The 24,017-nt window shown below is 41.2% G+C and overlaps 1 protein-coding gene, 1 long non-coding RNA gene, 1 other non-coding gene and 1 pseudogene across 3 annotated transcripts; 1 reads left to right on the top strand and 3 right to left on the bottom strand.

Annotated features, from left to right (window-relative positions):
- Positions 1–458: 458 nt before the first annotated feature.
- On the top strand, positions 459–5,371 carry LOC115139028 (uncharacterized). Its single transcript, XR_010465417.1, has 2 exons — positions 459–1,795; positions 4,191–5,371. It is a non-coding gene; the product is annotated as an uncharacterized LOC115139028 (long non-coding RNA).
- A 4,943-nt stretch (positions 5,372–10,314) lies between these two features.
- trnal-uaa (transfer RNA leucine (anticodon UAA)) lies at positions 10,315–10,397 on the bottom strand. The gene has a single exon. It is a non-coding gene; the product is annotated as a tRNA-Leu (tRNA).
- Positions 10,398–12,896: 2,499 nt separating this feature from the next.
- On the bottom strand, positions 12,897–15,867 carry LOC115139027 (syntaxin-11-like). Its single transcript, XM_029676203.2, has 2 exons — positions 15,739–15,867; positions 12,897–14,849 (listed from the first exon to the last, which is right to left on the bottom strand). The coding sequence occupies exon 2, from the start codon at positions 14,842–14,844 to the stop codon at positions 13,969–13,971; it is 876 nt and encodes a 291-aa protein (XP_029532063.2). The 5' UTR covers positions 14,845–14,849; positions 15,739–15,867; the 3' UTR covers positions 12,897–13,968.
- Positions 15,868–16,569: 702 nt separating this feature from the next.
- Positions 16,570–17,398, bottom strand: LOC135574137 (syntaxin-11-like; annotated as a pseudogene).
- Between the last annotated feature and the right edge of the window lie 6,619 nt (positions 17,399–24,017).

The following is a 24,017-nucleotide window of genomic DNA, read 5'->3' as shown; positions in this document are numbered from 1 at the left end:
ACCACACTGCTAACCTTATGCCTAACCTTCAATTAAGACCATAAAGCAATTTTTTTTCGTGAATTATTACAATTTTGCTCATTTTGACTTTGACAGTAGTAACTACTAGAAACATGTTTCCCATTTGACACCAAGTTGTTATCCGCGTTTATAAACCCAGGGTCGTTGCACTTCTCCCTCTTTTCAAAGAGCGCGTCCTCGCGCTAATTTGGGACTACGTTTCACAGGAACGCGCACACCTGTCAAGCACACGCATTGTCGTGGACCCTCTGCACACATCAACAACAGTTACCCATCGCTCCACAAAAGCCGCGGCCCTTGCAGAGCAAGGGGAACTACTCCTTCAAGGTCTCAGAGCAAGTGACGTCACCGATTGAAACACTATTTAGCGCGCACCACCGCTAACTAAACTAGCGTTTCACATCCGTTACACAAGGTCCGATCACTTCTGACACTAATGTAATGAAACAGGCAGGGAACAGGCCTCGAACCCTCGACCTTCTAGCCAAACTGGGAACTAGGAAAACATGTCGGAGCTAGTTTTTTTCCGAGTTCCCAGTTCTATTGAACACAAGGAAATCGGAGATCGAGTTCCCAATTGTTTTGAACGCACCATTCGGCAAGGTTTTCTTTCTGTTGTTCATACACACCACCATTTTTCGGCGTTTGTGTTTGTCATTCAACGAGAGAGGAATCGTTTTCATTCCATGTTTTTTCGATTGAGAAATACTGCACCAAACGTCTTAGATGTAAAATTGTGCGACTAAAGATAACCTGGACAAAAACGTGAATGAATGACAGATTTGTTTTGTTTTCTTTGATTAATTCGGACTATTTTTGAGAAAATATTTACTAGTTACGGCGTCTCAAGATGGACAAACAGTTTGCCGCTTCTCGTTTTTCAAGGGAAGGACTTTTAAAGGAGTAACACATGCGGAGGATTTTAACCAAAGTTTTTTTTAACTGACCCAAGACAGACCAGAACCTGTCGTTTCCAATGGGAGCAAATTAATCATAGTGGACAGAATAACCAAGGATATAGGCAGAGCCAAGCACTGGCTAGTGAGGTCCTATTGGCTTGTTTGAACATTTATTCGATAATTTCGTTAGGGAACACCTAGCCCTTGCGCTCCTTCCAAACAACACTTAAAAAAAAAAAAAAAAACTTTGGAAAAGGGGTAAAGTCTACAAAACGCAGTCCAGTCTGTTTGTTACAGATAATAGTTTTGGAAACAGAACTGTATGAAGATCAAATGTTCCATCAATGACAAAAATAGCAGAATGTTGGACAAAAGCCACCTCGCTCCTTATTTTCCCTCTGCCGGCCAATGGGCTTCCCCTCATCACCATATTTGATAGTTAGTGGAAACGCCAACCGGATGCTTCACATTTATACATCCGGTGAAATATCTATCCCATTGTTCAGGGGGTGTAAAGCAACAGAACAATCTCCGTCTCGCGATAGTCTGAACGAAGGCGAGAGAAGGGTCGTTACCACAGCCACAAAGTCGTAAACGCCCGCATACACGACCAATCCGATGAGGGAGTGTGATGGCGTTGAATCTACACTAGATTACGGTAAATTGCCATTTAGGCCGCCCATTATAATTTGCTTGTGGGCGTGCTTGGCAGCAAATTCGATCGTGCGTCAAGAATTCAGCATAGCAGGTTTGTATGAAGGTCTGGTTATTAAATTGATACATAAGTTCAATGGTAATATCCTCTAAAACGCTCTGGTTGAGAAACTTTGCTGCCCTGTTTCCAATTGTCCACATGGCTGGAAGAATCTGTCCAAGTAAGTAAAAAGAACGATGTATTATTAGTTAACTAGTTATAGGGCAGACTAACTCAAATTAGCTAGCTATCTATCTTCACATAACTATAGATCACTAAGTGAATGAAATATCACTGTCGGTCTAACACCGCGGTAAAGACCGTTTCAAGTTCGAATTTCAACGGATATCCGCGCTTTCAAACCACTTGAGCCACAGACTCCAAATAAGTGTCATGATGTTGGAAAAATTGCGCACAACATTGCACAGGTATTATTTTCACGATTTAGACTCGAATTTGCTTTCCAAAGCTAATAAACACGTGGAAATGTGAGCAGCGTTTTGTATTGTTAGTTGAATTAGTTAGTGAGCGTGAACAAAGTACAAACTTTATTTACATTCAAATTTCAATAGCTCCTTGGTCATGTGACCTAGAGACTTCAAACAAGGTTCAGAATGTCCACTCGGTGGCCTTATACATTGCACACCCTTTTAGTTGGTCCATTTTCATCTCACTTGGTTTTCCATTAATTTTTCAAAATTTCGAATTTCAATAGCTCCTTGGTCATGTGACCTAATGTCTGCTGACTACCCTTCTATATTGCACACTCTTGTTTGTGTACTGTAAAATTACGCAGTGTAACGTAAATTTTTCATAGTTTCAAATTTGCAATAGCTCCTTGGTCATGTCAATTACACACCTAAGTGGATTGAAGTGGATTTACACCCATATTGCATAACCTCTGGTCATGTATCTTCTATATTGTTGTACATTATTATTAATTTGACAATTAGGGGGTTCAGTCCATTGTTTACCCTTTTCTTTAATATTTATCTACAATAATTGGTAGTTCTAAGTACTTATTTCCCTTTTTTTCCCACAGTATTTAACAGTGGTACACAATAGGAGAGAGAGAGAGAATATCTCATTTCGTTGTTAATATAAACCATAAAGGAAAAGGGCAAAGTACGAGAGTCATGCTTTTAATTGTCTAAAGCAGAGAGAGAGAGAGAGTGAGGTAGGCTGCAGTGTTTGTTGGTCAATACATATACTGAACATGTAACCACAGTAATGGTGGCCAGTAAATCAATTAATAAAAAATATATTGACAAATTAAACAAATTGTAGACCTTTAATCTTTTCCAACATGTCAGACACTTCAATTAAGTATGAAACATTTCACAGTGCTAACTTTCTCTTTATCCCTGGTTGATGTACATGTCAGAGCCTCTTCAGTGTGTATGGGGTACAGCATACATTTTCAACAGACTGCACATCCAGTTTGTGTTCTTTACTCTGTTGAACTCTTGTCTTCACTCCTAGGCACAGCACATGGATCCTCAGTTGGCAGGCAAAACATTCAATCAAAACCAAACGCGTTATAAATAATATCAACGCAGTATGACGAATTAGCCATCCATTGTGTTATATCATACATTTTCTTACATGCTGTCACTGTTGTCAAAAGATTATAAACATGTTAAATAAAGTTACTAACCCAGTCAGTTTTTGGGCTACATCCAGGTTCTTTATCAGTGGCACAAATGAAGCAGTTGTTGACTTTGTTGAACTCTGAAATCATAGGCATGAACTGAACATATGGCTGTCCCACACAACTACATATTTATAAAGAATTTACATTGATTTTGAATTAAATGTAATTGCATACCAGACATTTTTAGTATATCCTCAGCCTTTTCTTTTCGCAGTTGCTCCATGTGTTTTTGAAAGTTCCATATCAATTTGGGAGCGGATGTTGGAAGTTCTGTGCAACTTCCTTGGCCATCTACACCAACAAATACAATGTTTTTTTTGTTGTTTTTTTACATAATTGTCACAACAGCTAACCATTAATTATTGAAAATATATCTATCAAACCTGCATTACAAAGACCCCTCAGCTGAAGGTGTCCTGCTGCATGGTGTGAGTTATTTCCCCTCCTTTACACTTCCTGTCCACCCAGTCTTCTTTTCCATGACAGGATCTTCTCATTTTGAAGTATTCTCTTTTTAATGTAAAAATAATGGAATTCTGATTAGTTATAGGCAAATGAATACACAAGCCAATTTTGTATGCTGTTTTCCTTATTGCTATATTCTAGTAGTAATTTATTAGTAGAGGTCATTTCCTTTATGCCTCATTCTACACACAGCCTAAATTATAGGCACTGAACCATGTATAGGACAATAAAAGTAGCATATAGGATCCAACCCTATCACAGAGTGAATAAATGTACAGTCGTGGCCAAAAGTTTTGAGATTGACACAAATATTAATTTTCAGTCTGCTGCCTCAGTTTGTATGGTGGCAATTTGCATATACTCAAGAATGTTATGAAGAGTGATCAGATAAATTGTAAAGTCCCTTTTTGCCATGCAAATTAACTGAATCCCCAAAAATATTTCCACTGCATTTCAGCCCTGCCACAAAAGGACCAGCTGACATGTCAGTGATTCTCTCATTAACACAGGTGTGAGTGTTGAAGAGGACAAGGCTGGAGATCACTCTGTCATGCTGATTGAGTTTGAATAACAGACTGGAAGCTTCAAAAGGAGGGTGGTGCTTGGAATCATTGTTCTTCCTCTGTCAATCATGGTTACCTGCAAGGAAACATGTGCCATCATAATTGCTTTGCACAAAAAGGGCTTCACAGGCAAGGATATTGCTGCCAGTAAGATTGCACCTAAATCAACCATTTATCGATCATCAAGAACTTCAAGGAGAGCGGTTCAATTGTTGTGGAGAAGGCTTCAGGGCGCCCAAGAAAGTCCAGCATGCGCCAGGACCGTCTCCTAAAGTTGATTCAGCTGCGGGATCGGGGCACCACCAGTACAGAGCTTGCTCAGGAATGGCAGCAGGCAGGTGTGAGTGCATCTGCACGCACAGTGAGGCAAAGAGTTTTGGAGGATGGCCTGGTGTCAAGAAGGGCAGCAAAGAAGCCACTTCTCTCCAGGAAAAACATCAGGGACAGACTGATATTCTGCAAAAGGTACAGGGATTGGACTGCTGAGGACCGGGGTACTGTCATTTTCTCTGATGAATCCCCTTTCCGATTGTTTGGGTCATCTGGAAAAAAGCTTGTCTGGAGAAGACAATGTGTGCGCTACCATCAGTCCTGTGTCATGCCAACAGTAAAGCATCCTGAGACCATTAATGTGTGGGGTTGCTTCTCAGCCAAGGGAGTGGGCTCACTCACAATTTTGCCTAAGAACACAGCCATGAATAGAGAATGGTACCAACACATCCTCCGAGAGTAACTTCTCCCAAACATCCAGGAACAGTTTGGTGACAAACAATGCCTTTTCCAGTATGATGGAGCACCTTGCCATAAGGTGGGAATGCACCTAGGGAGTGCTTTGGCAAGAGGCCCGCGGGCATACATATACCTGTAGTATATTCACTGTCTAGGCACACTAGGTAAGACCTGGGCGGACCACCCCCTGTATTTTGGTTAGGGCACCAGGTGGTGCTAAGATAAGTAGTGGGTAGGCAGGTAAGATAGGAGAGGGGGATTTGAGATTTACTTTCTTTGCTTTGGTTACGTCCAGCCCCTTTTCCCCATATTACCGTGTGACGGAATAAATTCCTTGTAAACGATACCCCTCTCTCTGCCTTTGTCATCCTTACTCACACCTACAGTCCCATACCTCTTTCACAGAGAGTTGAGTTGTAGCAGGGTGTTGCGTTCCCTCTTCATAGAGGCATGCGTAACAGTAGGCTATATTTAAGTTGTGATATCGTCAGGAAATAGTTAAGGCAACTTTAGTTGAGGTGTATGACTCCAGTGGTCATAACACCACCCTGGAGTTTCTCTCACTACTCTATCTTTTCCAGGTACCAGCCCTTACCTCCATCATCAACCCCACTGACATAAAAAATTAGACGGGTATCCTTTCTTTTCTGTCTTCCATTAACATTATGTCTAATCAAACATTTAAATAACTATTTTTAAATACCTGATCAACCTGTAACCTGTGTGTTTGCTTGTTTACATCGGTCTCCTACCCTGTTCCCTTTACTCTGCTCTTGTTCTCCAGGATCTAGGGATTCTGCCGAACACCCAGACATGGATCCACCTGATGTCCTGCATTACCAACCACTCTCCAACTGTTCATTACATCAGCTACTGTTATTGTCATGTTGTCCATATCTGCTAAGACAAGCCAGTGTATGAATCAAATGTTTTGGCATATGAATGAAGTGGAAATTAGATGACTTTGTGATCTGTAAGGTAAGTAACATTAATGTAGCCTAGTGGTTAGAGCGTTTGGCCAGTAACCGAAAGGTTGCTATATTGAATCCCTGAGCTGACAAGGTATACATCTGTTGTTCATCCCCTGAACAAGGCAGTTAACCCACTGTTCCTAGCCCGTCATTGTAAATAAGAATTTGTTCTTAACTGACTTGCTTAGTTACCTTTTAAAAGTGTGTGTGGGGGGGGGCATTGAAATTGTTTTACTCCAATGCCTGTTTATTCATAAAAAGCAGAACATGGTAAATAACATTAATCGCAATGGTTAGCCTATGCAAATGAATAGTTAAACAAAAGATCATTAATAGGAATACATTTAGCCTAATTGGTAACAAATATTGTGGTTAGAGCGTTAAATCTTGTGCTGCCCCTCAACAAGGCAGTTAACCCACTCTTCATAGGCCGTCATTGTAAATAAGAATGTGTTCTTAACTGACTTGCCTAGTTAAATAAAAAATGGGGAAACGTCAGGATCCTAGTCAGGCTATTGTTTGTCAAATTCAGATTAAATATAGGTCTTAATGTGTATCAAATCTGTAGGCGATTGTGCGCTAAAATGACAAACAGCTGAAATGTTCAGGCTTTCATCATGATCTGTGATCAAAACAGGCTGGGGTGTTTTTGGTCTTTTGTGGTAAGCATAGCCTACCACTAATCTAAATTGTTAAGCATTTAATAAACCCAAACACATTTTCCTGTTATGGTGAGGCTGAGCAAGACCTTCGCTAGACTAGTAGACCATGTGGAAATAATTGTGGAGTTTATCATTGTTATAGCCTAGATCACTTTATGTAATCTGGGCTGTTTTTTTCTAAGGCTAAGCAAACAAGGGGTAGCATATGCTGTTTTCCCATCTATAACAAGGGTTAGGCCTATATCCTCATATACCCCCTCAATTCAAGCCCTGCATTTAACCATAAGACATCTCCACAGAAGTGTATAGCCTAAGGATTGCATGGTGACGGGGGGCGAGGTCAAGTAATGAAATCAGGGATTTTTCAGGTCAGAAAGAAGCCAGAGTTTCTGAATTGTAATTCCGAGTTGAATGACCTTTCAAAAAAAGACATTTCAGTCTGAGCTCGTTTTTTCCTTACTTCTCAGTTGTCTTGAACGCACTGGAGTTGGAAGTAAGAGATTGCCGAGTTCCCGAATGCGCCACTAGAGACCTAGGCTGCCTCCAACAAAGAAGCACTTGTCTGTATTGATGTGAAAAATAGGCATATCTACACAGTAGTGGCTGGCTGCGATATCAACTAGCCTAATCATTTTTGTATTGAGCTGATGTGCCTATTTTAGCTGAATCGAACAATTAAATTGATTAGATTACTCTTGATTTTTTTACAAAATCATGTACAGACGTTTAAGGCGTTCATGGTGAGGTCTTTAATAATAAACTAAACAGACACAAATGAACATGTGACGGTAACATGTATAAGTTTAAGGCGTTCATGGTAAGATCTTTCACAATAAACTTCCAAGCAAACTGACACGTGACGCGTCGGGCAGTTTGATGCCTTAGGAAAAAAACGTGTCTCCATTGATTGTCCATGTTAACTCATGGCGGTATTTTATTGCTAGGAAGAAGTTAGGTAACTTGGTGAGATATGTTCCGGGGACTCATCCGATAGCATTGAGGTGTTTACCACATCAGTCACCGGTTTCATTAATAAGTGCATCGACAAAGTAATCCACACAGTGATCGTACATACATATCCTAACCAGAGCCCATGGATTACAGGCAACAACCGCACTGAGCTAAAGGTTAGAGCTGCCATGTTCAAGGAGCAGGCCACTAAGAAGAAATCGCCCTCCACAAACCATCAAACAGCCAAAGCGTCAATAAAGGAGAAAGATCTGTCACACCCCTGATCTGTTTCACCTGTCTTTGTGCTTGTCTCCACTCCACCCTGATCTGTTTCACCTGTCTTTGTGCTTGTCTCCACTCCACCCTGATCTGTTTCACCTGTCTTTGTGCTTGTCTCCACTCCACCCTGATCTGTTTCACCTGTCTTTGTGCTTGTCTCCACTCCACCCTGATCTGTTTCACCTGTCTTTGTGCTTGTCTCCAACCCCCTCCAGGTGTCGCCCATCTTCCCCATTTTCACCCGAGTATTTATACATGTGTTCTCTCTTTCTGTTCCCAGTTTGTCTTGTCAAGCCTACCAGCGTGTTTTTCCGTGCTCCTGGTTTTCCTAGTCTGTTTTCTAACCCTCCCGGTTCCAACCTGTTCTGCCTGCCCTGACACTGAGCCCGCCTGCCTGACCATTCAGCCTGCCTTGACCTCAAGCCTGCCTGCCCCCCTGTACCTTTCGGACTCTGACCTGGTTAATGTATTCGGCGCATGTGACAAATACAGTTTAATTTGGATTTGATGAGCTTCTGGTTCTCCTCAACCTGCCTATTGCCTGCCCCTTGTATTCTAATAAATATCAGAGATTCAAACCATCTGCCTCCTGTGTCGTTATAAGATCTAAACCTACTATACCGGCACTGACGCTCGTCGGGTGTGGCAGGGCTTGCAAACTATCACGGATTGCGAAGGGACACCCATCCAGGACCACGGCCCCATAGCGGATCAGATGACCAGAGAGCAGAAGGGTCAGGCCCAGGCTATCCACATCAACAGCCAGAGCAGCCAGCCCATCTCAATGAGTCAGACCAGTGAACAAATCCCCAGCCACCACATCCAGGGCCAGACCTTCCAGATACAGGCTAGCCCAGCCATATAATGTTTAGGCCCAGCACATCTGACTGAATGGGTGAGAACGGTCTCCTACCTCTACTGGTGTAACATTAGGGCACCAGTGTAGTCCAGCCCTGATACGTGGCCGAAGTAGACGCCGCAAAGCATAGGAGTCAACAGGCATGTATCAGGGCTAGCCCAGTCATAGGCTGTATGTACGGGCACAGCAGAGCTGACTGGAGAACCATTTCTGGCACAACATAACTGACTTTGCCTTAGTTCAAATTCATGTTTCCAGGACAATGAATGTAAAAGGCATTTCTCACAATGGTTTAAGTTATGCAGTAAAAGCAGGATGTTGATGTTAAAATGTCACTGTCTGAGGTAGAGAAAATATGATTCCAACTAGGTTATTCTGTGTAACACTGACATCTTCTGGCTCACACGATGTCAATAAATTAAAGCTCACTGACCTATTATTTCAGGCTACAATAAAATAGTTAAATCAAATCATTTATTTTATTTGTCACATACAAATGGATAGCAGATGTTATTGTGAGTCTAGCAAAATGTTTATGCTTCTAATCTGACAGTGCAGCAGTATCTAACAGGTAATATCTAATTCCACAACAAAACCTAATACACACTATCTAGTAAAGGACTGGGATGAGAATATATAAGTATAAAATATATGGATGAGCAGTGACAGAGCGGCTAAGATGCAATAGATAGTAAAGAATAGATAGTGATGGATACAGTATATACATATAAGATGAGTAATGTGAGATATGTAAACATTCTTCAAGTGACATTATTAAAGTGACTTGTGTTCCATTTATTAAAGTGGCCAATGATATCTCTGTGCTAGTGGTGGCTGTTTAACAATCTGATGGCCTTGAGATAGAAGCTGTTTTTAAAAAATCTCTCTGTTCCAACGTTGATGCACCTGTACTGACCTCGCCGGGGTGAACAGGTAGTGGCTCATGTGGTTATTGTCATTGATGATCTTTTTTTGCCTTCCTGTGACATCGGGGGTTGTAGTTTGCCCCCGGTGATGCGTTGTGCAGACCGCACCACCCTTGGGAGAGTTGCAGTACCAGGCAGTGATACAGCCCGACAGGATGCTCTCAAATGTGAACCTGTAAAAGTTAGTAAGGGTTTTTGGTGACAAGCCACTTTTTTTCAGTCTCCTGAGGTTGAAGAAGCGCTGTTGCGCCTTCTTCACCACACTGTCTGTGTGCATGGACCATGTCAGTTATTTAGAAGATAGTCATGTCATCCAATAATATATTCTGGGGTCTAATAAATGCATTGTTCAGCTTTGTTTTTTTAACTGTACCACCTAATACAATTCAAACTCAATACCTCTTACATCAGCCCAAATTAATGAGAATAATGGTATGGTACTTTTGTTTGTTAGCGGGTTTTTTGCAGTCGAGGGGCGTGGCTTGATCTACTGTCCGGCCGTGTCATCCAAAACGCTGTAGCTTTCAGGTTGTTGATACATTTTCCGCACAATAAGTAGTACGTTTAAATTCGTGTGAACGTTGACAATCATCATCTTGACATCAGTAAGCTGAACTATTTCATAAAAATGTTATGCACTATACCAGGAGTGGGGTTCGAACCCACGCGGACATATGTCCATTGGATCTTAAGTCCAACGCCTTAACCACTCGGCCATCCTGGTTGGCGTAGTGTTATGTCAAAATAACACGTTATATATTATATTGCAAAATGTTATTGTTTTGTTTTATGTTTTATTATCCGCAACAATGTAACAATCCGTCGTAACAACAATCGAATGATATCACGTCTACGCTGCGGCTACCACTGTGATCATCAAAGCAGATAGCTCGTCTGACGTTCCATTATTGTAACAATGTTGCAAGTCAACTGTCAATTTGATTGACCATAATGGTAGCTTACTTTGTAGCCTGACATTTATGTTAACAAAAATGATTGACAGTCGCAAATAAAACGTTTGACAATGTGTTCTATCAAACTAATACAGTCAATTATACAGTAATTTGAATGATGCAGTTTGTCTTATTTTCACTTGATCTAAAGTCAACATATAGGAAATGATTTCATTGGTGAGAACTTTGTGACTAGCCTACCAAGGAGGGAGGTAGCCTACCCGTAGCCTAGCCCTAGCCTATTTAAACGGGGTTCTACAGTATATCTATCCAAAAAACACAGGCTTCAGCAGCATTGTATGTATTGCTTCAGTTCACGTTCTAAAACATCAGGCACACATTGCATTGTGGAATTGAATTTAGTGCTATATATTATATACTGTAGCCCCTATACTGATATACTGTAGCCACAGACTAGTGTAATTATTACTATACAGTTTACACATACAATCCTTGTACTTCGACACAGGGCCGTTACATATCTATGGGGAAGGGGCAGTGGTTGATTTAGAGTTGGGTGATTGTCACAGAGATAGTCCTGCCCCACTTGCTGGTGGGGTTATGGAACACAGATGTTAAAAATTGTCACTGCAATCTGTGGAGGACACTATTTATCTGTTTTTAACTCATTCTGGACACTAAAAATAGCAATGGCCTCTTGGATAATATACCTTGCCTTCAGAAAGTATTCATATCCCTTGACTTATTCCATATTTGGTTGTGTTACGGCCTGAATTAAAATTAGATTAACATATTTTTTAAATCTCGTCCATCTACACACAATAAATGAAAACATGTTTGTAGAAATGTTTTCTAATTTATTGAAAATGAAATACAGAAATATCTAATTTACATACCTTTGCTGACACTCCATACTGAGCTCACTACAACTTGATTGGACCTGCGGCCATTTGGACATGTTTTAGAAAGAAACACACCTGTCTATATAAGGTCCTACAGTTGACAGTGCATGTCAGAGCAGAAACTATATAATGAAGTCCAAGGACCCGTCTGTAGATCTCTGAGATAGAATGGTGATGGCATATATCTGGGGGAGGGTAAGAGAACTATTTGTTGTGTTTCCAAGAGCACATTAGTCTCCATCACTGGGAAATTGAGAAAATATGGAACTACCCAGACTACCATAGCTGGCCGTCCAATCAAACTGGGCAAGAAGGCCACTTATGAGAAAAAAAAGCACCTGGAGTTTGCAAAAAGTCACGTGAAAGACAGCTCTTAAGGATAAATATTGTAGTCTGATGAGACACACATTTTACTCTTTGGCCTGAATGAAAAGTGTTATGTCTGGAGAAAACCAGGCACAGCTCATCACCTGTCTAACACCACCCCTACTGTGAAGCATGGTGGTGGCAGCATCATGCTATGGGGATAGAGGGAACAATGAATACAGCCAAATACAAATCCCTGATGAGAACCTGCTTCAGAGTTCAAACAACTGTAGACTGGTGGGAAGATTTACATTCCAACAGTACAAGAACCCTAAGCAACACTGGAATGGCATCAGATCAAGAATGAGAGTTCTTGAGTGGCCCAGCCAAAACCCAGACTTGAATCCCATTAAACATTTACATTTAAGTCATTTAGCAGACGCTTTGGAAAGACTTGCTGGTCACCACCTCTCCCCCTCTAACTAAAAAGGATACTACAGGATTTTGGCAGGGAGGCCCTTTATCTACTTCCCCATAGTCAGATGAACTTGTGCATACCATTTCTGTGTCCAGTATGAAGGAAGTTAGTAGTTTTGCAAGCCAATGCTAACTAGCATTAACACAGTGAGTAAGTCTATGGGTATCTGCTAGCACGCTAGGAAGAAAAATCCTCAAATCCAGATGTGCAAGACAACTCAAAGCTGTAATCGCTGTCAAAGGTGCTTCTACAAAGTATTGACTCAAGGGTGTGAATACTTATGTTAATGAGATATTTCTGCATTCTATTTAATACATTTGCACAAATCTCTAAAAACATGTTCTGACTGTCCTAAATGGGGCAGGGTGTAGATGGATGAGAAAATATATCAATTTAATTCATTTTGAATTCAGGCTGTAACAACAAAATGTGGAATAAGTCAAGGGGTATGAATACTTTCTGAAGGCACTGTACAGGACAATATACTACATTGAGAGGCATATTCTTGTTTCCTCAATGTAAAATACAGTTGAGTCAGAGGTTGCAGTCAGTTGTCTCAAATTCTAAAGAAAGGAACTGAAATGTAACGGCCATTATACAGAATTTATTATTTATTAAAAAAAAAAAAAATATATATATATCCTCTCATAAAACATAAATAATTTGTAAAATCCTAAATTCAAAACAGCTGAAAGTTACAGGGCATCTAAGTGGGAGCAACAAGCATTGGAACTGCACGCTATTATTTTAACTGAAAGCCTGTAGCATCAGATAGCTTTTTCCAACAGAGACATTGAACACCCCATCACACTATTCATTTGCATGTTAGCGTCTGCGGTATGACATCAAGATATCAAGATATCAAGTCTTTTCTCCTAACATCAGCTAGGCAAGGGCGTTAATATCAACTGTGTCTTCTACAGTGAGAGGAAGTAAAGGCTGCATGACATACAAAATGTCACATTCAAAAACGGTATAAATATATATTTTTTTAAATGCACACTGAGTGCATAAAACATTAGGAACACCAGCCTAATATTTAGTTGCACCCCTTTTGCCCGAAGAACTGCCTTCAAGTCAATCGGGGCATGGACTCTACAAGGTGTCGAAAGCATTCCACAGGGATGCTGGCCCATGTTGACTCCAATGCTGCCCACAGTTGTGTCAAGTTGGCTAGAAAGGGTTCATGACCTTTGGGTGGTTGACCATTGTTGATACACGTGTGGAAAAACACAGCAGCGTTGCACTGGTTTGTGTGCCAAGAACTGCACCTGGCACCTACTACCATACCCCGTTCAAAGGCACTTAAATCTTTTGTCTTGCCCTTTAACCCTCTAAATGGCACACATACACAATCCATGTATCAAGGCTTCTAACCCGTCTATTCCCATTCATCTACACTGATTGAAGTGGATAACAAGTGACATCAATAATGTTTTGTACAATCAGTGTATGAAACAAACATACTGTACATCTGAAAATCTTCAGCATCAAGTACATGCGCTTGTGTAAAGAAGTACGTTTTCATGGCCATGAAAACACTTGATAGGAAAAGGCAGCCTACACATAGGAAGAAAAACAAGTGCCATCTAGAAGCTAAAAGCGGTCTTCGGCTGTACCCATGGGAGAACCCTTTGAAGAAACATTTTTCTAAGAGTGACTTGAAATACAACAACACGGATGTCTCTGTCGGTCTCACTTGTTGCAGCAAGGGAAACAACAACAGAACATTCTCCTACAGAGGCTCTTCTTCTGGTACGTCACACACCTCTTGATCTGAACCTGGGCCTTGCCCACAAAGTCTGTAGTGGCGGCCACGTTGGCCTCTATGTTGTCCACCATGGCCCCCTGTTCCTCCACCAGCAGAGCCATCTGGAAGAACAGCTCATGGATGTCCTTGATGCGACTCTCCAGTTCCAACAGTTCCTTGTGCCGCTTCTCGATCTCTGTGAGAGCTGAGCGTGCCGTCCGCCCGTCCGTCAGGAGGTTGTCAGAGAACACATTCCACTTCCCCGTCTCGACCATCTCCTCGATCTGTTCACCGGTCACCTCCTTGCCCATGATCTCTGCCTGGCGCTGGATCCGGGTCATGCAGTTCTCCCTCTGGCTCATCTCTGCTTGGTTGTACTCAGACATGGCCTCGTGGAAGGCCCCGGTGAGAGAAACATACTGAGAACGCACCATGCGGACCAGGGTAGAATTGGCCCCGTTCTCTTCTTCCAGCTGTTTGTGCTGCATGCTGATCTTCTCCAGCCGTGTGTAGATGCCCTCCCCCCGGGTCTTGATGCCCCTGGCCAGGGTGTTGGAGTCTCGTTTGATGGAGCTGATCCTCCGGACAGAGGTGAGGAATCGGCTGTTTTGCTTGCCCAGGCGCTTCACTTCCATCCGGAGTAGAGCAATCTCCTTCCTCATGGACTGGGCTTCTGTGAAGATGCTGTCCATCCGATCTTCCTTTTCAAACACCACTGACTGCTGCTCCAGCTCTCCCTCATCATCGCTACCCTGACCCCTTTCATCTGTGTCTGGAGGCGTGGGGGCCACCCCCTGCAGGTCAACTAGTCTGTCTCTCATACTACCTGGAATGGGAGGAAAAGGTTTGAGGTTTACTGCAGTAAGTCATCTCCAAATCACCATCCTATTTATATTGTAGTGCAAAATCCTACACAAGCAATAAAGTTAATTCTTCATGGTTATACAAGAAACTTTAAGTAAAGTTGATATTTTGTTTCCTCAAAAAGCTAGCTACATAAACTAAGTGTAGTATATTTCTGATTTAAAACAGAGAAAACAAGGACGCAATTAACATCATCCTACAAGAGGAAATGAAGTGGCACCTATTGAGGATCTCATCCCTAAACCAATAGAACAATGTGAACATACACTGAGCGGAGGGGACTTCCTAGTACACACACATCAGTTCGTATTAGATTACAGGCCAATGACTATAACAAAACAAATAACGATTTTAACAATAATTTGATCACTGAAAGACATGGATGAGCAAATGTGTGGCGTTTAATTACCTCCCTTTAACCCTTTTACAGACATTTAATTATAGGCGTAGGTTATGACTAATCAGCTCTCTAATATATTTCATGTTGCTACATGTGTTTTACTGTTACAGTACAACAGAGAACGCAAAACTACTGTCAGCAGTTTCTTTAAAAATGTAAAGTTTGTTTGTGCCTAAACAGAACTTGGCAAAATTGTCTGGCCAAAGCACATGTGAAGGTAACCTAGACACGAATATTGGCGACAGTATTTATTGCAACAGAGAGCAACACATTACATTTAAGGAATAATTAACATTCAAATTAAATAATGCTGCCCACAATTTCACTTGCTCACAATAACCCAAACTCAACTCGCTGAACAAAACGCATCTCATCACAAACGTTCGTACTTCTATGATAACATTACAACAGGACTGAATGATTGTAAAACTTAATCAGAAAAAAACGTTACCTGATATCTCCTCCGTAGACTTCCCTATAAGAACAAAAGCATTCAAACAGAACAGACAAAAAGTCGGAGAATCATTTCCCCTTTATGCTTTGTGTTGTTCATCTAGCTGCGTCTGCCAGGAACCAGCCCACTACCTAATTTATTGGGTATATTCATTAGGGCAAACTGTAGAAACCCGTGGCAAAACGTTTCTTATTGGACATATTCAGGTCCCTCCCTCCCCGTTTGGTTCCGTTTGATTCCTAGTAAATGCATCCCTGGGAGGGAGTTCCCCACCGCTGTTTATTCAAGGCAACAGTAGCAGGTGTAACAAACAGAATAATATGATCACGTTTTCATATTGAAAACTCTCGAAACTTTATTGACATTCGTCACTTTACCTTGTGGTTGTTTTATGTCACCGGAAACAGCTATTTAATTGTTGTTTTTGTACTTTATACCGCTCATATATTTAAATGATATTGGTGGGGAAAACTCTGCGCTATAGGTAGTGCGTGGGCCGTTGCGCATTTTCAATGAAGGTAGGTCTACTATTGCTACGCACCACGGTGTGATTTCCAGAGCCACTTCCAGTCTCTGAATTATTTCTGTTTGTTTCCAATAAATGCTTGTTCTATGGGTAGATATCTTGAGACGGATCACGAATTGATATTTGATGCTTCGGGAATGGTTCTGCATGTTGTTTATGTGTACCTGGCCTAATTTGTAGACCTATAGTATCTCCCTGTCCCATTGCAGACAGTGCAAAGCTGTTTTTAAGTGTTCTTTCTTAAATAAATGTATAATTTACGTTCAAATCAAGATACTCAATGTATCACATACACAATTGTATCAGATATACAATAATTTGTAACATGGAAAGCAGCCACAGAACAGTTTATTTATGGGATTGTTCTTGTCATATCTCTTGGCTTTGTTCATTTGAACCCTGACATCCTCGATACTTGCCTCTGTCTTTTGTACGTTGGTCTCCATGTTGTTGGTCTCCCTTTTCCTCTGTCAGAATAGGCACATTCAGAAAAAACTCCTAAACCCCTGGATCCTTTTTTCCAGGTCCAGCAGCTCTGTGTGTCTACTAGCGATCTGCGTCAGCACCGACTGGGCCGTCTTCCCATCAGCCAGGGCATTGAAGATAGTCAATATTCATCCGTCTCTGGATCTGTCTCTTACAGTTCTCCCTGCGCACTAGCTCCATCTCGTTGTAGCTGAACATCACCTCCCTGAAGGTGGTGCTCAGGTTGGTGTACTGTTCCTGGGCAATGTGTACCACGTGGTCAATGCTACCTCGCTGAACCTCCAGCTCCCTGTTCATCCTGTGTAGCCTCTAAGAAGGCCTCTCCTCTGGCCTTGATGTCTGCTGCGATGCCGTTGGCGTCCCGGATCACATCACTGGTGTCGTCCGACAATGTGTTGTTCAAAACGTGGTAGTTCTGGTCCGGGAGCTGGGCACGGTCTTCCTGGATCTATTGGATCTCCTGTCAGACATGCTGGGTCTCCAGGAGAATGCTTTTCAGGTCGAGGTCAGGGGTCGCTGCTGCCTGATCACTGCCCGTATGGGCAGACAGGTCATCCAGGTCCACAGTGTTGAAGGTCCCGTTGGTATGGCATCCTCCTCCAGGCTCATCTAACGCATCCTGCAGTTTCAGAATCTGTCCTTCATCTGGAGAGAGAGAAATAGAGAGTGAGATGGGAGACAGAGGGAGGTGGGAGACAGAGGGAGAGCGTGAGGTAGGAGACAGCGAGTGAGGTAGGAGACAGAGAGTGAGGTGGGAGAGAGAGAAATAGAGAGTGAGGTGGGAGAGAGAGAAATAGAGAGTGAGGTGGGAGAGAGAGAAATAGAGAGTGAGGTGGGGAGAGAGAAATAGAGAGTGAGGTGGGAGAGAGAGAAATAGAGAGTGAGGTGGGAGAGAGAGAAATAGAGAGTGAGGTGGGAGAGAGAGAAATAGAGAGTGAGGTGGGAGAGAGAGAAATAGAGAGTGAGGTGGGAGAGAGAGAAATCGAGAGTGAGGTGGGAGAGAGAGAAATCGAGAGTGAGGTGGGAGAGATAGAAATCGAGAGTGAGGTGGGAGAGAGAAATCGAGAGTGAGGTGGGAGAGAGAGAAATCGAGAGTGAGGTGGGAGAGAGAAATCGAGAGTGAGGTGGGAGAGAGAAATAGAGAGTGAGGTGGGAGAGGGAGAAACAGAGAGAGAGAAATAGAGAGTGAGGTGGGAGAGAAAAAAATCGAGGTGAGGTGGGAGGAGAGAGAAATAGAGAGTGAGATGGGAGAGAGAGAAATAGAGAGAAATGAGTGAGGTGGGAGACAGAGAGAGAGGAGTTGAGGAGGGGAGAGATAGAAATAGAGAGTGAGGTGGGAGAGAGAGAAACGAGAGACATTTTTGGTGGAGAGATAGAAAGATAGAGAGAGGGTGAGATGGGAGACATGCCAAATTGAGTCAAAAGCTTTTTGAAATCAACAAAGAGAAGGTGTTTTGGAGACAGATAGGGTGAGACATGGGTGAGATGGGAGAATTTGACATTTGCTAGTGAGATGGGAAATAGAGAGTGAGGTGGGAGACAGGGAGAGAGAGGAGTTAGTGAGGGGGGAGACGGGGCGAAATAGAGAAATAGAGGTGGGAGACAGAGAGAAACAGTAGACATTTTTTGCCAATTTTAACCGCACACTTGTTTGTGTACATGGATTCATTATGTCATATGTTTTTCCCCAAACACCACTTTCCATCAATTTGTATAGCAGACCCTCATGCCAAATTGAGTCAAAAGCTTTTTTGAAATCAACAAAGTATGAGAAGATTTTGCCTTTGTTTTGGTTTGTTTGTTTGTCAATTAGGGTGTGCAGGGTGAATACATGGTCTGTCGTACGGTTATAATTAGGTAAAAAGACAATTTGACATTTGCTCAGTACATTGTTTTCACTGAGGAAATATACGAGTTTGCTGTTAATGATAATGCAAAGGAATTTCCCAATGTTGGTGTTGATGCATATCTCATGGTAGTTATTGGGGTCAAATTTGTCTCCACTTTTGTGGATTGGAGTGATCAGACCTTGGTTCCAAATATTGGGGAAGATGCCAGAGCTGAGGATGATGTTAAAGAGTTTAAGTGTAGCCAATTTCTTTTGAATTTGTGGCCTTCTTATATATTTTATCAGTTTGTTTGAATTTGAGGAACTTAAACCATCAACCTCCACTACTGATCCATTTGTGGTTTGGAGTGTTCCCTCTGCTGTTTCCTGAAGTCCACAATCATCTTGTTTCCTGTAGTTCATTCAATGTCGTCGTTGGACCACTAATCCAGTGGGTTCTGTAGTCTTTAATAGTTGATTCTGGTAGTCTTTAATAGTTGATTCTAGGATTTGTATTTGATCACGGACTCCCGAGTTGCGCTGCATCTCAATGCTAGAGGCGTCACTACAGACCCTGGTTAGATTCCAGGCTGTTTCACAACCGGCCATGATTGGGAGTCCCATAGGGAGGCGCACAATTGGCCCAGCTTCGTCCGGGTTAAGCCGTCATTGTAAATAAGAATTTGTTCTTAACTGACTTGCCTAGTTAAATAAAGATTAAATACAACAAATAAAATAAAATAAAGTATTCTGCGTCTCAAAAAGACATGGCTGTTGGGACCAAAAATCTCAAATTTGGACTCATCAGACCAAAGGACAGATTTCCACTGGTCTATTGTCCATTGCTCAAGTCTCTTATTGTTGGTGTCCTTTAGTAGTGGTTTCTTTGCAGCAATTCAACCACGAAGGCCTGATTCACACAGTCACCTCTGAACAGTTGATGTTAAGATGTGTCTGTTACTTGACCTTGGTGAAGCATTTATTTGGGCTTGTGGCGGTCCACATGAGAGCCAGTTTCATCATAGCGCTTGATGGTTTTTGAGACTGCACTTGAAGAAACTTTCAAAGTTCTTGAAATATTCCAGATTGACTTGACCTTCATGTCTTAAAGTAATGTTGTTTCTATTGTTGTTGTTTCTATTTGCTTATTTGAGCTGTTCTTGCCATAATATGTACTTGGTCTTTGAGCCAATCAGTTGTGTTGTGACAAGGTAGGGGTGGTGTACAGAAGGTTGCCCTATTTGGTAAAACGTATTATGAAAGAAAGAAATTCCACAAATGAACTTTTAACAAGGTACCTGTTCATTGAAATGCGTTCCAGTTGACTACCGCATGAAGCTGGTTGAGAGAATGCCAAGATTGTGCAAAGCTGTCATCAAGGCAAATGGTGGCTTCTTTGAAGAATCTGAAATATAAAATACATTTTGATTTGTTAAAAAAAAAATGGTTACATGATTCCATATGTGTCATTTCCTAGTTTTGATGTCTTCACTATTATTCTCCAATGTAGAAAACCCCTGGAATGAGTCCATGTGTCTAAACGGTTGACTGGTACTGTCAGGGCTCTACAGTGCGACCAGTTTTACTTGCATATGCGCCTGAGTATTTTGCTGTGCAACCTTGAATTTTAATGTAGGAGCATAAAATAAAATCACCCAGATGATATTGTTGCAATGATTACTGCACTATACCGCTGCCCCCCAAATGCTGTGGAAAATACACTGAGCTCAGAATCTTGACCGTCATGCTTGCACCATTACTACAAAGAACCTGGCTTGTTTTTTAATTATTTTTTTAAATTTGTAATTGTGCTCCTAAATTTATTTTTGTCCTCCTACATTTTTCAACTTAGGCGCACACATGCTCCTTGTAAAAAAGGTCAGCGTAGAGCCCTGGGTACTGTATATGTTTTTGCTGTTTGTTATTTGTTATAGAGCCAAAAAGATTGGAGTAGTGGTTTATCCATCCATCTCTGTTTTAGATAGATATTTCTTTGTGTTGTTGTTTTTCTTAGAATTTTCAAATTTTCCCAGAAGTGGTTAGATTCTATGGATTCTTCAATTACATTGAGCCGATTTCTGACGTGCTGTTCCTTCTTTTTCCATAGTGTATTTCTGTATTGTTTTAGTGATTCACCATAGTGAAGGCGTAGGCTCAAGTTTTCTGGGTCTCTATGTTTTTGGTTGGATAGGTTTCTTAATTTCTTTCTTAGGTTTTTGCATTCTTCATTAAACCATTTGTCATTGTTGTTCATTTTCTTAGTTTGTCTGCTTGATATTTTTAGATTTGATAGGGAAGCTGAGAAGTCAAATATACTGTTTAGGTTTTCTACTGCCAAATTTACACCTTCACTATTACTGTGAAACATTTTGTCCAGGAAATTGTCTAGATGGGATGGAATGTGTTGTCTAATTCTTTTTGGGTAGATTTTCATACTTCTTTCCTTCCATCTGTAGCATTTCTCAATATTATTTACATCCTTTGGCTTTGTGTTTCAAAGGGTGGGAAACATTCCGGTAAATTTTCAGAATTTATTCCGGAAATTTCCCGCGGGAAGTTAAGCCCGGGAATTTAGGGAATTTTACTTAAATTCATCAAAAACATTAGCTTATAATAGTGAACCTTTTTTTGTGGGATACACATAAGGATATTATAGGTCTTGTGGCATATTATGGTTAAACTATCCCCAATTGAATGGTATTGCAACCCTCTGCATGCACTGTGCATTATTCCATCACATGTACAGCTGATTCTCAAGATCTAACACACTAATGAGATGCTATTGAGCCCACACTACTACACTGTCTAAATCAAGGACTACATGCTTTCTGGCAAGTTTTGATTACAATACTGGCTGCAGTGAATATATTTTATGACATACATTATTTTCTGTTAACTAGAAAATAGTAGCCTACAGCAAAGTGTGTTTAAGTCATTTCTAACTTGTTAACAATTTCTGCTAGTTAGTTTTTGCTACCATGTGGGTTTTCGCTTGCTTGAGCCTGCTAACTGAGGAGTGTTAATTCACCTGTTTCCATTCATGTTTCATGTTAAAACATGTATCTTACAAAGGAGTTGTTTAATCTAACTGCTTAACTATTTATTAGTACATGGAATTGTATTTGTTGTTTTTTTACAATTTATTTTCTAATCTTTACAGGAAAATGCCACAGGCACCATCTGATGTGTGGAGACATTTCACTACAGCTAATGTAAAAGTAAAAGCTGTGTACATTTGCAAACACTGTGCCAAATCATATGTGAAGAATGCAACAAAAATGCAGAATCATCTGGCCAAGTTCATAAAGTTCCCTCAGTGCTCACAAGCAACCTCTGACAAAAGTCACTCTACTTCTATTCGAGGTGAAAATTATAAATCAGACACCTTATCGATAGCAACAGCCATGGTCCTCCTGAAATCAGAAGTTTTTTGACTCAGTTCATAATTAAATTCACACAGGACACTGGATAAGACAGGAGAAGTACTCCAGATATAACAAACTGACCCTAGCCTAGCATATCCAATGCAAAAAACATCTACATTGACATTGTATTAATATTAATTTGCATATATTTCTGTTAATTCCCCTTTATTCCCGTTAATTCCCATATATTCAGGGTTAATTCGCACAGAAAGTTTCCACCTCTGAATATTCCACAAAATGTGCTACCCTATTCATGATTGAGCAAAGCTCTGTTCAAGTAGAATGTGATTTTGCTGTGATCTGATAGAGGTGTCAGTGGACTGACTGTGAACGATCTAAGAGACAATGGGTTGAGGCCAGTGATAAAGTAGTTTACAGTACTACTGCCAAGAGATTAACTATATGTGTACCCACCATATGGGTCCCCTTGAAGCCTACCATTGACTATGTACATACCCAGGGTCCGACTTAGCTGCAGGAGTTGTGACCCGTTTTTGTTGGTTATGTTGTTGTAATTGTGTCTAGGGGGGTATATGGGGGAGGGAATGCTGTCACCTCCAGGTAGGTGTTTGTCCCTCTGTGTGCTGAGGGTTTCGGGTTCTCGTCCAGTTCTGGCATTTAGATCGCCACAGACTCCTGCATGTCCCTGGGCCTGGAAATGGTTGATCTCCCCCTCTAGGATGGAGAAGCTGTCATCATTAAAGTATGGGGATTCTACTGGGAGGATCTAGGTAGCGCACATGAGGACATTTTTCTCTGATAAGATCATTTCCATACTAATTTCTAGCCAGATGTAACATGTTTTGACTAATTTAAAAGAGTGGGTTAGGTCTGCTCTATACCAAATTAGCATACCCCCTGAGTCTCTTCCCTGTTTCACACATGGTAGTTTGGTGGATGGGACTACCAGCTCGCTGTAACCTAGAGGACAACCAGTGGGTCTGTCTCCTCTATACAATGTTTCTTGTAGGATGACAATGTCTGTATTTCTAATTTCTTCAATGAAGTTCCTGCTCTTTAGGCCAAAGGCAGATGACCTCACCAAACAAGTTTGTAGTAAATGCAAAGATGTGATCATAACGAGAATTTTCAAAAGCGTACATGAGCTTGTCTTACTTACTACAGGCAAAATTGTTGCTTTAATGCAAATTAACCACAAAATGAACACATTTTTACACTATTTAACACACTTAGGTCTTTAACACACATTATGAGCATGCAAATTACTATAAACAAGACGTGAGAAGTTATTTGTCAAAGATTATTATCATATACCTTTTCACACAGTAGCCTAATATATAGAGGAAGGAAAGGGATCACAAGTAATCATTGAATGAAAGCAATGACTGTGCTCATGTAACTCTAGGACTCAACATTTGACCTGCTTTAAATAGTCAAAATAATATTCCAAATCAACATATTTCAATCAGAATGAGTTCAGTTTGGTTATCTTTTCAATATGATGATGGATGGTGGCCAAATATGTTTGGTTGCTTTCCTTCTCTTTCACTGTAAACTGTCCTCAAGAATGCATAATACTCTATCTGCCAACACAGCTAAAGTCACTGTGTGAAATATGTCCCGTGATGAAAGTGGAAGAAACAGGTGAGCTATTCTGATTGGCCAGGTTAAATTCCATTCTATACTCAACATTCCAGTCATGTCACTGTCTCACATCACATGGTTCCATGGAATGAGGGTGGGTTTCAGGCAAAGCCTACATGCTTTCTGAAAGCTATTGTTTTTAAAGACGTCTATTGCATTATGTTTAGTGCCTTTTGTACATTTCACTGTTAACCTCCGACCTTTTAGATTGATTCCAGTCTGCCCATATCACCCTAATTTCAACCAGGTCTTAATAAACAAATGATTTGTGTCCAAAACACGGCTTTATATACCTGTTCCAGTGGAACCCCTTAATCAGGTCAAGAGCACTAATAAGTCTTCCTGTAATACCAACGTGACAGCTTTCATACTGTTTTCACTCATGTGTTGTGGCAGGTAGACTTCA

This window comes from Oncorhynchus nerka, linkage group LG12 (genome assembly GCF_034236695.1).
Source record: "Oncorhynchus nerka isolate Pitt River linkage group LG12, Oner_Uvic_2.0, whole genome shotgun sequence".
NCBI lineage: Eukaryota > Metazoa > Chordata > Actinopteri > Salmoniformes > Salmonidae > Oncorhynchus > Oncorhynchus nerka.
The sequence above is the reverse complement of the archived record's forward strand: the minus strand, read 5'-3'. Positions and strand labels throughout refer to the sequence as shown.